Source organism: Taudactylus pleione, unplaced genomic scaffold (genome assembly GCF_031769625.1).
Source record: "Taudactylus pleione unplaced genomic scaffold, aTauple2 ptg000206l, whole genome shotgun sequence".
In the NCBI taxonomy this organism is placed as follows: Eukaryota; Metazoa; Chordata; class Amphibia; order Anura; family Myobatrachidae; genus Taudactylus; species Taudactylus pleione.
Genome location: NW_028284608.1, coordinates 4,205,671 through 4,219,243, shown reverse-complemented (window position 1 = coordinate 4,219,243; position 13,573 = coordinate 4,205,671). Strand labels below are relative to the sequence as shown.

General features: G+C 52.6%; 2 protein-coding genes across 2 annotated transcripts in view; one reads left to right on the top strand and one right to left on the bottom strand.

Moving 5' to 3' along the window:
• Positions 1-9,831, bottom strand: part of CHAC2 (ChaC glutathione specific gamma-glutamylcyclotransferase 2) — a 33,532-nt gene extending 23,701 nt beyond the window's left edge. Inside the window, exon 1 of the mRNA XM_088478066.1 lies at positions 9,671-9,831. Within this exon, the coding sequence (XP_088334192.1) occupies positions 9,671-9,805 (135 nt within the window). The 5' untranslated portion in view covers positions 9,806-9,831. The remainder of the gene's footprint in view (positions 1-9,670) is intronic.
• Positions 9,832-10,038: 207 nt separating this feature from the next.
• The window catches only part of ASB3 (ankyrin repeat and SOCS box containing 3), a 151,104-nt gene continuing 147,569 nt past the window's right edge, over positions 10,039-13,573 (top strand). The window contains exon 1 of the mRNA XM_088477995.1: positions 10,039-10,133. Within this exon, the coding sequence (XP_088334121.1) occupies positions 10,125-10,133 (9 nt within the window). The 5' untranslated portion in view covers positions 10,039-10,124. The remainder of the gene's footprint in view (positions 10,134-13,573) is intronic.

The following is a 13,573-nucleotide window of genomic DNA, read 5'->3' as shown; positions in this document are numbered from 1 at the left end:
TCGCAATGCGATGCGACTAGGACGCACCAGCACATGGCGCATATATATTTGTGTGCACCGGAGTCTGTATAAGAACCACAACAGAACTTGGAATGAGAAAAGCTGCGGACGCTACATTGTAGCACTTAGTATATATACTGTAGATTCAGAGGGGGCTATTCAAATGTTCTTCCGGCTGCTTATTTTTTTTTTTTACGACGCCAGACAGAGCAATTCAATTGTTGCTCTATCAGGGCGCGATAGCCGCCGGCGCCGGCATTTCTGCACACACTCAGGAGGGTGCGGGCAGAAATGTGTGTAAACTGGGGTGGGGGATTAGGGATGTTTGGGCAGTATGATCTGGAGGGGGGGGGGCAGAGGTGAGGGGGAATCAGGTAGATGTAAGTTGAGGCATTGTGAGAGGGAACACTGTGGGCTGTCACACAGCTGAGTGGTGGCAGTGTGTAAGGGGCTGTGAGGGGGCAGTTTGATCTCAAGGGGGGACTGTAACCTGTGAGTATGGTCAGTAAGCTGTGAGTGGGGTCAGTGTAAGGAGGGCAGAGTGAGAGGTGAGGAGCAATGTGAGCTGTTAAGGGGACAGTGTAAGTGGTGAGAGGGGCACTGAGCTATGAGGGGGGAGCATTGAGATGTGAGTGGAACATTGTGAGGGGCAGCAGTACGGGTTGTGAGGGGGAACATACATAGCTATGAGTGGGGGCAGTATGAAGGGGCAATAACCCGGGAGGGGGAGGGGCAGTGAGCTACGAGTGGGGACAGGGTGAGGAGGGCAGTAAGCTGTGATGGGGGGCCGGTGAGCTGTGCGTGGAGTCAGTGTAAGGGCAGTGTGAAGAGGAGCAGGGCTGTAGCTAGAGTAGTGCGGCCGGTCAGGGCACCACAGGTCAGGGGGCGCTGTTTGGGCCTGTCAAATTTCTGTTTATTATCATTCTCACTTATAGATTCCTCTTACTTCATCCCCAGCATCTCCTGGCCTCTCCTATCTCTTCCCTGGCCCTTCCCCTTGAGGCCTTTCCCTTTTTTTGGGTGCATTATGTCCCTTTGAAAAATGAGGGGGGCGCCAATGCTCTTTCTGGCACAGGGCACCAAAAAGTCTAGTTACGGCTCTGAAGAGGAACAAGGTGAGCCGCTAGAGGTGACAGTATGAGCAGTGCGATCTGCGAGAGGGGGACAGTGCGATCTGCGAGAGGGGGACAGTGCGATCTGCGAGAGGGGGACAGTGTAATCTGCGAGAGGGGGACAGTGTAATCTGCGAGAGGGGGACAGTGTAATCTGCGAGAGGGGGACAGTGTAATCTGCGAGAGGGGGACAGTGTAATCTGCGAGAGGGGGACAGTGTAATCTGCGAGAGGGGGACAGTGTAATCTGCGAGAGGGGGACAGTGTAATCTGCGAGAGGGGGACAGTGTAATCTGCGAGAGGGGGACAGTGTAATCTGCGAGAGGGGGACAGTGTAATCTGCGAGAGGGGGACAGTGTAATCTGCGAGAGGGGGACAGTGTAATCTGCGAGAGGGGGACAGTGTAATCTGCGAGAGGGGGACAGTGTAATCTGCGAGAGGGGGACAGTGTAATCTGCGAGAGGGGGACAGTGTAATCTGCGAGAGGGGGACAGTGTAATCTGCGAGAGGGGGACAGTGTAATCTGCGAGAGGGGGACAGTGTAATCTGCGAGAGGGGGACAGTGTAATCTGCGAGAGGGGGACAGTGTAATCTGCGAGAGGGGGACAGTGTAATCTGCGAGAGGGGGACGTGTGATCTGCGAGAGGGGGACGTGTGATCTGCGAGAGGGGGACGTGTGATCTGCGAGAGGGGGACGTGTGATCTGCGAGAGGGGGACGTGTGATCTGCGAGAGGGGGACGTGTGATCTGCGAGAGGGGGACGTGTGATCTGCGAGAGGGGGACGTGTGATCTGCGAGAGGGGGACGTGTGATCTGCGAGAGGGGGACGTGTGATCTGCGAGAGGGGGACGTGTGATCTGCGAGAGGGGGACGTGTGATCTGCGAGAGGGGGACGTGTGATCTGCGAGAGGGGGACGTGTGATCTGCGAGAGGGGGACGTGTGATCTGCGAGAGGGGGACGTGTGATCTGCGAGAGGGGGACGTGTGATCTGCGAGAGGGGGACGTGTGATCTGCGAGAGGGGGACGTGTGATCTGCGAGAGGGGGACGTGTGATCTGCGAGAGGGGGACGTGTGATCTGCGAGAGGGGGACGTGTGATCTGCGAGAGGGGGACGTGTGATCTGCGAGAGGGGGACGTGTGATCTGCGAGAGGGGGACGTGTGATCTGCGAGAGGGGGACGTGTGATCTGCGAGAGGGGGACGTGTGATCTGCGAGAGGTGCTACCCACAAGTGCACAAAAGCAGGCTGCATGGAAATGATCTATTAAAATAAAATAATATAAAAGTGTAGCTTTACATAAGATGTTCCTGCACAGTATGCTGTAAATTTATTTTAAACATTCACTATCATGTTCCTCTTATTGATGCATATACACACACGATAAATTTTGTACCGATATTTTTTTGCCAGTTGTGATAAACTGCTAGATTTAAAGCTGCATCATTTTAAAAGGCAAAACCAGGCTGGTAATGCCATGTAAATGATTGCTTCTTTAAAACTAGCAGATAAACTTCAGGAATCCTGTCATGTACAATTAGTACGCAGTTTGCTCTAGTTTCTAAAGAGCCCAGTCTGGCTGGTCTGGTTCTGCATCAAAGGGTGATACTCATACAGACAGGATGTGCATAGCAAAAGTGACTCACCCGGTTCTTATATATTTTGGTAAACAAGTCAAAGTGCGTACACCCTACCTAGATTATATTTTCAACAATAATATGAGACATGGTAAGAACTTACCTTTGTTATCTCTATTTCTACGAAGTCCATAGGGTTCCACAGGATACCTTGGGGTATAGGTGATGACGTCAGGCATCGGGCACCATAGAGTTAAAGTTTTCAGCCTCCCAGCATGCACTAGGGTCCCCCTCCTATACCCCGCCCCTGAGCCAAGGCATCTCAGTTACGTACCAAGCCATAGGCCGGAAGAGGAGAAGAGAGAGAAAAAAGATCTGGACACACACAAGAATCAAATTCTCACCAGAGGGAGACGGAAAAACCGGTGACCAGAGCAAAGCCCATCTGCAGCACAGGTGCGACAGGGCCGGAGTCCTGTGGAACCCTATGGACTTCATAGAAATAGAGATAACAAAGTTCTTACCATATCTCATTTTCTACATCAGGGTCCATAGGGTATCCACAGGATACCTTGGGGATGTCCCAAAGCAGTATCCTTTAAGGGTGGGGACGCTCCTGTGCTGAAAGGGGAATCCGCCGCCCGAAGGAAGCATCCTGAGAGGCAAAGGTGTCAAACGCGTAATACCTCACAAAGGTGTGGACCGAGGACCAAGTGGCAGCCTTGCAGATCTGGACTGCAGAGGCACCACGTCGAGCAGCCCACGAAGGACCCACAGACCTAGTGGAATGAGCCCTGACAGAGGAAGGAACCGGAAGGCCTTCATGAAGATAAGCTTCTGAAATGGCCATACGAATCCAGCCTGCCAAAGTCTGCTTTGAAGCAGGCCACCCCTTTTTACGGAAGCCATAGAGGACAAACAAGGCGTCCGACTTCCTAAACGAAGAAGTGCGGTCAACATAAATCCTTAAGGCCCGCACAACATCCAAAGTGGCCTCACCCACTGAAAGATCAGGTGAGTTAAAAGCCGGCACAACGATTTCCTCGTTGATGTGAAAACTGGAAACAACTTTAGGAAGGAAACCAGGACGAGTGCGCAGCACCGCCCTGTTCCTATGAAAAATCAGAAAAGGGGGTCTACAGGAGAGAGCCCCCTAAGTCAGAAACACGTCTGGCCGAAGCTATGGCCAGAAGGAAAATAGTTTTAGCTGTCAGCCATTTGAGGTCCACTGAGCCCAGTGGTTCAAACGGCGGTCCCTGGAGAGCCCTCAGGACCACAGCTAAATCCCAAGGCGCCACCGGTGGATCAAAAGGTGGCTGAATTCTGAGAACACCTTGCATAAAGGTGCGCACATCAGGCATTGCAGCAATCCTACAATGGAACCAGACGGACAGGGCAGACAACTACACCTTCAGAGACGCAAGGCGAAGCCCATGGTCCTGTCCTGCCTGTAGGAAAGCTAATACTCTAGACCAGTGGTTCTCAAACTCGGTCCTCAGGACCCCACACAGTTCACGTTTTGCAGGTCATCCAGCTGGTGCACAGGTGTAATCATTACTCAATGACACATTTCAAAAGGTACACAGGTGGAGATAATTATTTCACTTGATTCAGTGTGGAGACATGGAAAACATGCACTGTTTGGGGTCCTGAGGACCGAGTTTGAGAACCTGTGCTCTAGACAGACGGAACTCCCGAGGAGCATAACCTCTCGGCCGACACCACTGGAAGAACGTATGCCACACACGATTGTATATCCTTGCAGAGGATGGTTTCCGAGCCCTTAGCATGGTTTGCACTACAGAGCTGGAAAACCCCCTGGACCTTAACATGGCCGTCTCAACAGCCACGCTGTCAAAGAGTCAGGTCCGGGTGACGAGAATGACCCTGTGACAGGAGGTCCGGACGTAACGGCAACCGCAGAGGAATGTCCACGGACAGTCCCTGGAGGTCTGAGAACCAGTGCCTCCGGAGCCACGCGGGAGCTATCAACAGGAGCGTCCCTCCTTCCTGTTTGAATTTCCAGATTACCCGTGGAAGGGAAAACGGAGGAAACAGATAAGCAAACCGGAACGTCCACCGGACGGACAGAGCATCCACCAGAGACGCCTTTTCGTCTCTTGTGCGAGACCCGTACACCGGCAACTTGTTGTTGTGCTGTGACACCATGAGGTCGATCTCTGGAAGACCCCACCAGCAGTTGAAAGACGTCCTGGTGCAGAGACCATTCCCCCGGATGAACGTCCTGGCGACTGAGAAAATCCACCTCCCAGTTTAGAACTCCCGGGATGAAGACTGCTGACATGGCCGGGAGATTGCGCTCCGCCAAACCAGGATTCGGGACACCTCTACGAGAGCCGCCCGACTTCGGGTTCCTCCTTGCCGATTAGTGTAGGCCACGGTGGTAGCGTTGTCCGACTGGACCTGCACTGGGTGACCCTGGAGAACCCGATGTGCCTGCTGGAGAGCATAGAACACCGCGCGGAGCTCCAAGATGTTTATTGGAAGCTCTGTTTCCGCCCGAGTCCACCTGCCCTGGAACAAGTGAGGACCCGTGACTGCTCCCCAGCCCCGAAGACTGGCGTCTGTTGTCAACAGGAACCAATTCGCCACCAGAACGGACGACCCTTGTTGAGATGGGCTGTCTGCAACCACCAGGCTAGGGACAGGCGAACCTCCGGAGTGAGCACCATCGTCTGGGATTTTAGACTCTGAGGCAGTCCATTCCATTTGGACAGGATCAATTGCTGCAGAGGTCTGGAGTGAAAGTGGGCATATTCCACCATGTCGAATACCGACACCATGGAGCCCAGTAACCTCATCGCCGAGTGCAGAGACACCCTGCGATTCTGCAGACAACGGCGCACCCTCAACTGCAAGGCAGAGATCTTTTCCCCCGTCACAAAGATCTTTTGCTGTCTGGAGTCCAATAAGGCTCCAAGGTGCAGAATCCGCTGAGACGGAATCAGAGTGGACTTCTGCCAGTTTATCAACCAGCCGTGCCGTTACAGTACCGCAATGGTCAGGTCCAAGTGACGTAGAAGAAGCTCTGGAGATCCTGCCACCAACAGAAGGTCGTCCAAGTACGGTAACATGCGGACTCCCTGCAGCCGCAGGGAAGCCGCCATGACCACCATCACTTTGGTGAAAACACGTGGAGCTGTCGCCAGCCCAAAAGGTAACGCCCGGAACTGAAAGTGGTCGTTGCGGATTGCAAACCTGAGGAACTGTTGATGGCGTAAAAGAATAGGAACATGCAGGTAAGCGTCCTGTATGTCCAACGACACCATGTAATCCCCAGGTTCCAGCGCCAGAATGATGGACTGCAGGGTCTCCATCCGAAACCTCGGCACCCGCAAAGACTTGTTGAGTGCTTTGAGGTTGAGGATCGGACGAAACAACCCATTGGGTTTCTGCACCAAAAACAGATTGGAATAGAAACCCTGGCGCTTCTGGGAGAATGGAACAGGCACTATAACTCCAGCCTGGAGCATAGTGTGCAACACTTTCCGCAGTTCCAAGGCTTTGTTCCGGTCTGATGGAAGACCCGTGGTGAAGAATCGAGACGGGGGCCTGTGCCGAAAGGAGAGGGCGTACCCGTGAGAAACCACCTCGAGAACCCAAGTGTCTGTCGTGGTAACCGACCAACACTGGGCTAACTGCAGCAGGCGGCCTCCCACTTTGGGATCCCCCAAAGGGAGGCCCGGACCGTCAGGCCGCAGGCTTGTCATCTGGCTTAGGGGCCGGACGTCTGGTACTCCAGGCCTGCTTCCGGGACTTGGCCGATTTTTTGGGGCCAGCCTGTCGGGGAAAGGACTGTGCTTTAGGCCTACCCTGGGCCCTATACCGATGTACCTGAACTGGAAGGAACTGCAGCAGACGGGAGACATGCAGATTTGGCTGCCGCCAGCGTGGCTACAATTTTGACCAGGTCCGGACCAAATAGAACCTCTCCATTTAAAGGCAAAACTTCGAAGCCCTTTTTGGAATCAGCGTCCGCCTTCCAAGATCGCAACCATAAGGTGCGACGAGCAGCTACAGCTGCCGAAGAAATCCGAGACGCCAGGGTATTGATATCCAAGGCCGCTTCATTGATATAAGTGGCAGAGTCCCGGAGATTGCCTATCAACTCGGTCTGCTCAGCCGAACAGTCGGAATCGAAAGACGCCTCCAAAGTATCAGCTCAGCGCTCCATAGCTCTGGCTACCCAACAAATGGCCATAGCCGACCTAGCTGCCCCCCCTGCAAGAGAATAAACGGACTTTAGGCAGATCTCCACCTTACGGTCCGTAGCATCCTTAAGGGAAGACATGGAGGGCATGGACAACGTGGCACTACGGACTAGGCGTGTCACATGAGAATCCACCTGTGGAGGGGATTCCTACTTAGAAAAATAATTATCCGCAAACGGATAAGCCACCGCCAAACGTCTCTGCGGCTGATACCGTTTGCCAGGCTGTTTCCACGCTTCCTCTAAATGGTCCACTAACTGACCCGAAAGAGGAAACACTGTGGCGTCACCCTTAATATCCTTAAAAAAGGCATATTTAGATTTGGACACCAGAGGATCTTCATCCTCAATCACTAAAGCTGTGCGGACTGCCCGAATAAGTCCAGGAATATATACCTTGGACCTAGCGTCCGACTCTTTAGTACGGAGAGGTTCCTGGTCCGAAAGATCCAGAATCTCCCCATCATCAGACGTCACGTCGTCATCCTCATAAGGAGCAGACAGCGACGCCACCGGCCGCTTATATGGCCGTAACACAAACTCCCCTTGTAACACGTCCGACAAGTGCTGTACAGAACTTGTCAGCGAATTAACCCACGCAGGCTCCTGAGAGACCTGGGGAGGGGAAATAGGGAGACTGTGGGGTACCATCATTTGCCTCGGGAAACCCTGCATGGGTGACGACACCACTGACTGCTGGGACAATCCCATCTGTGAGAACGCAGGCTGCGGAGCTAACTGGCCTACCAAGGTTGTAAGCGCTTTGGCGAAACAAGCCCAGAGCGGCTCCTGTACCAGTGCCGTGACAGTAATTGGCCGCGCCAATAAATAACGCTGCCAACATAGCCCCTCCGCTATTGGTACCTTACACGTAGTACACAGAAGCTGGAGAGGAAAGTCACTCTCAGACATGATTAAGTATGTGACCCCTCTCACAGATACTTGTTAGTATAGTGTGAGACCACCCTGCAAGCACCGCAAGGGCTTTAGCAGAAAGATCAGGGACAGTGAAATGGCTGACAGAAGAAATTGAAAGTACAGGCAGCAGCGCTAGCAGAAGTCACATACAATGCAAAGAAAATAAATTCCTGCACTATCAGCGCTGATACTCAGCTACTCAGACACGGAGCCTGGTAGGACACAGAGCTGCATACACAGACCTGACCAAGCGGAGGAGAGGTATGCCGGGGGACCCAGACCGCGATGCCTCCGTTTCAAGCTTCCAGCAGCGTTCACCATGCGTTGAGAAAGATGGCCACCGAGGAGCATAGAGGAGGCTGGCCTGGGGGAGGAGCGCTGCCACAGGGCCAGTCAGCGTGTGCAGAGAGGGCTGTGTGCAGCGGGGGAGGCGCCGGCTGTGAGACAGGGAGGGCACGCTCCCCTGGCATGCATTTAACCCCTGGGACGCCGCAGCGCTACCGCTCTGCCGCGGTCCGCTGTCCCAGGGGGGTAGTGGAAGTGCAGGTTAGAACCTGGCTCCACGCTGCAGCCAGTCCCCAGGGAGCCCCCTGCCTGGGGACTCTGGACCATGTTCAGCAGGGTCCCACCGCGGGACCCCGCTGCTTACCTTGTTGTCTCCCTGAGATCCGGCCATGGTCCCAAACATCTGGGATCACCGCTAGCTGTGACCCCAGATGCTTACCAGCATCCCCGGATCGGTACCGGCGTTCTGGTACCGGCGGGGGTGTAGGGAAGACAGCATGGACATCAGTACTGACTGTCCATGCTGTACTTCCAGATGTACAGCCACAGCTGCATTGTAGAAAACTTCAGGGGCTCTTCTTAGCCCCCCTCTAACAGGTGCATCCGACTCCGGCCGGGCACCAAACGAAACTAAGATGCCTTGGCTCGGGGGCGGGGTATAGGAGGGGGACCCCAGTGCATCCTGGGAGGCTGAAAACTTTAACTCTATGGTGCCCGATGCCTGACGTCATCACCTATACCCCAAGGTACCCTGTGGATACCCTATGGACCCTGATGTAGAAATTGCCGGTACGACACATCATTACGACAATAGTTATCGTCCAGTGTGTACACACTATATCGTTAACGATATCCCCAGTCGTCTGTACTTGCAGCACATTCCAGGAATATAGCTAGCGATGCCATGCTGCATCCTCGCCGTCGTTCCCGGCATCGACAAGTGTGTATGCACTTACCGATGTCGTCACCCCCGCCGGTTATGGCGCGTCCAACATCGCTGGGTACACTCATTGTTTAGTGTGACCCCAGCATTAGTGTGGGTTTATATAAACAGACTGAAAGAGTGTATTGGGGAAATAGGGGCGGTAATATGAAGCTGTGCCTAGGGCACCTACCAACCTCACACCGGACCTGGGTGCACAGGCTCATGTGATATCATGTTGTCACACAGGTAATGCTAGGGGGGGGGGGGCATGGTGGAGCTTGCGGAATCCCCTGCAAGGTAGAACTGGGTGGCGGGATGCCGTCAGTGTAGCAAACCTGCCACCTCCCTTCGCTTTGCGCCCTGTGCGGTGGCATACCTGGAGACCGTCGATGATCAACCATTTGATGTATGATCAACCATTTGATGTCCATCATTTGGCTATCCCTATGTGCTCACTGCGTTGACCTTTCATGTTGTCTACCCTCAGGTCAGGAGGCCAATGCTGGCCATTGGTACCCAACAGGAAGAGCCAGGGCCAGGATGCCTGTGAGACAGCAAAAGTGACCCAAGCCCCGTGACCCTGCTCCCTATGGACCTAAACACACACACAGATAATGGCCCTCACCTGGCCCGGGACCCCCCGGTGGTCAGTGCTCCCCTGCCAGAATCTCCGACTGTAGCACGTGATGTAGCCCACCAGCTTCTCCTCGTAGGGGAAGTCCACCTTCCAGATGAGGGAGCCGTAGCCAAACACCCACATGATCCCAGCACAGCTGCAGCGCTGCAGGTTTGTATGCCGGCCGCTAGGGGGCCGCAGTGCGCAGCCGCTTCCTCGAAATCTCACCTGTCACGGGGCTCCGCCCTACCACAGCCACTGACAGCCGGTCGGCCGCAAAGCATCGCGGGAATTGTAGTCCAACGTCACCGGCATCTGCGCGCGCCCCCGAAGCTGGACTACAAAATTTTCAACCAACTTTATTCAGCAAAAACAAATCGCCCAGACTCAGAACAGAGCTGCTGCTTGTTGCGTCCGGAGTCCGGACTCTAGATCCGATGAGCCGGGGTTTCCGGACAGCGGCATGATACAGGTGACGTCATACAGTTCCCCCGCAGCATGTGTTCCCCAACGGCCATGGGGACCCTGGGGCACCAGAATGGGAATGTTCTCTGTCAGTGGAGCTGGGGGAACTGACATGGAGCATAGACAGAGTCACACCTGCCTAAATCTAACCGGGATGGAGGGTGGTGGTGATGGCATGATATCCAATGCTCATTGGTCATGCAATCTCTGGGAGGAATATGGAAGCCTGTTCTAGGAATGGCTAGTGGTGACCATGCCGTCATCGCAACCTGGCTCGCCATGGCATGTAGCAATCACTAGGAAACTAGCGAGAGATGTTGCGCATGCGCTGTGCGGTGGATATCAACCTCAGGGTGACCACGTAGGGAATGAACCTTGGAATGGCTGTTGGAAACCAGCATGCGATGGCAGCAACCATTTCCAACAAGTCTGCCATCGGTTTCCAATCATCCCTCTGCGGGAGAACGTCTTGAAATTCACGAGTCTCCCAGTATACATTCAGTGCACTACATCAAGTAACCCTAGCTGGGTCTATTCAACATGAAGGCCCTATAGAATAATCCAATGGTTCTCGAACGCCGTCCTCAGGACCCAAAACAGATCATGTTTTTCCCAGATCGCCCAGCTGTAGTCATTACTCACGCACACATTTTAAAAGAGCCACAATTATTTCACTTGTGATTCCGTGAGAAGACTTGGAAAACATGAACTGTTTGGGGTACAGAGGACTGAGTTGAGAACCTATGGCATAAACCAAGATGATGCCTAGGGCGCTGGTGGATAGCAAAGCCTAAAACGGGTTGGGTATGAGATCCCAATGGTCGGGATGCCGCAGGGCAGAATACCGACAGCGGCATACCGACAGAATCCCGACACCCATAAGGAAAGAAGGTAAGCCTAACCCTCCCGGGTACCTAAACCTAACCTCCCCCCTAGTGCCTAAACCTAACCTCCCCGCACCCTAAATCTAACCCCCTAGTGTCTAAACCTCCCCCTAACGCCCGATACTTACCTTCGGGATGCCGGCGGTCGGTATTCTAGAGCCAGAATCCTGACGCTGTCGAGATTTTGGCGCCGGTATTTAGCCCGCACACCAGGATGCTGACTACATCCCCCTAAAACACATAAGGAGTGACATAAAGTCACTCATCCAGTATCTTTAATGCACTTGCTGACAGAGCTGATAGGGGTATATGTATTCTTGGGTAGCTCTAGGAATGTAATGGGCAATCTAATATATTGTGATCAGTATCCACTAGACCAGTGGTCTCCAACGTTAATTGAGGTGTGAGCTACTTTAGAAAATTGAAACCTGAAGAGCTAGTAAAATTGTAGAAAAAAAAATATCTGGCTAATAACCGAACAATTGAAGGTAATTTAATGAGAAAAAAAAGTTTCATAGAAAATAACAATGCATTTATTACAGTGATGTTGTAGTTTGTAAATAAAAAGTAATGTTGTAGTTTGTAAATAAAATGTAAGCACAGGCACAATTCACTGTTAATTACCGGCTCCATGGAGGTACGTGCAGTAGAGGAGCAAAATATATAGGCAGGGCTGCTGTGTGATTTTTTCCAGCACGGCTGGGCGGGAGTCACTCGCTCCGCCATAGCGTAGACGCTGTGGGTAGAACCACGGGGAAGCAAGTCAAGTGATTGCTGTAGAGGCTGTGGCAATCACCTGACTTTATTCCCTGTGGCTCCACCCATGGTGTCGATGCCACCGGGGAGCACATGTCAGAGGTCACTTCCTACTAGTTTACTCGGCAGTACTGCAACTACGTGAGCTACCAAAATTAAGACCGCGAGCTACAGGTTGGAGACCACTGCACTAGACTATATATTGAACAACGTCGCTCATCGCCCGAACCTACTGTCCAACCTGACGATATCATCGTTAAGGACATTGAGCACACCACTGCCGGGGACACACTACACGATATCGCTCATGGAGTGAATCGCGCAGTGGAAATGCGCCATTATTGTTTGCTGGCCTCCAATATTCAGATCATCACATATACTTAAATTTTGCAATAAAATGAGCCCCAAAGCAACCCTAACATCACTTACTCCATAATACTTCCACCCTCCCTTGCTCCAATATCCCCATCCTTGCCACAAAATACCCCCATGTGTACTCCAAACCATTCATTAGGAAGTGCCAATAACCACTTAAAACCAAATAGTTCATATTTTTCTTTTTAATAATAGTCTAAGAATTGATTACCTTCAGTCTGGAGCCTACAGAGGATGTAGGGAGGCAATGTAGTGCAGATTACACGGCACTCGCTCATCTGAGTGGGATGTAGTTATGTGTCACAAACCTGACAGCAGAATGCCAGCTAGAGATTTATGATAGGTGTCAAAATACCGACGCCTATCATAATTCTGACGCCGGAATCCAGGACGACGCGTGCCCGAACGATGCAAGCCCGCGGGACTCCCGTCCTGTTAGCCGTGTGTGTGTGTGGGGGGGGGGTTTAGGGCAGTTAGCGTTAGGTTTTTTATGGGGGGGGGTGGGTTAGGGTTGGGCACCCCCCGGGAGGGTTAGGTTTAGGGAGCAGTAAGGGGGGTTTAGGCACCCCCAGGGGGAGGTTAGGGTTAGGCACCACTAAGGTAGGGTTGGGGACGGGGGCAGGGGAGGTTAGCATACTTACCTGCCTCTGTTGGGATTTTCATCCTGTCGGGCAGCCGCTGTCGGGATTCCGAACAGGTGGCTAAACAGCTGCCGGCATTTCAATCGCTTTCCATCTGAGTATGTGTCTTATGTTGTGTGATCCTGTACAGTATGGTGCAGAGCAGGGCTCAGGATGCAGAAGCCATGTGCTTCATTCAGTCTTGTTGTCTGCTTAATGGCATAAAACTTTTCGCTGCAGGTAAGGGCTTTATGGCCCACTTATCACCCACCACTGCTTTAGGACAATGTAACCATGAGGATCAATTAACTATGAATGTTAGCTCAACCCTTCAGTCTTGAACTGAAATTAAAGTGAAACGCTTTTAAAAAGTATGGGTTCTGATGGGATCAGATATAGGCAAAAATAAAAGTGGAGGCTGCAGTCATTATGATTGTTGTTATCCCTGGCCCTGCTCTTGGGTATAATTCAACCAATCCAAACAGTGTATATCTGCAAAGAGTGTCCACTAGCCTAGGGATGAACCTCGGTAGCCCGGCATGGAATGGTTGCCGGGCTTCCGACATCAAATCTAATAATGTGATGACTAGTAGCCATCGATGGTTATACTGTGTGCATGCGCAGGAACATTCAGTGCTTTACGCATGCTCACATAAGTTGAGCTGTGGACACCACTTCCAGGTGTCCGCGGCTGCATTCAAGGCTGACAACCATTGGATGGGCATCAAAAAGTTGCATCTGTTGGTTAGCAAAAATCGAATACCCGCAATTCTGTTTAAAAAGTATTTCCATCGGGTTGGGAACATCATTCG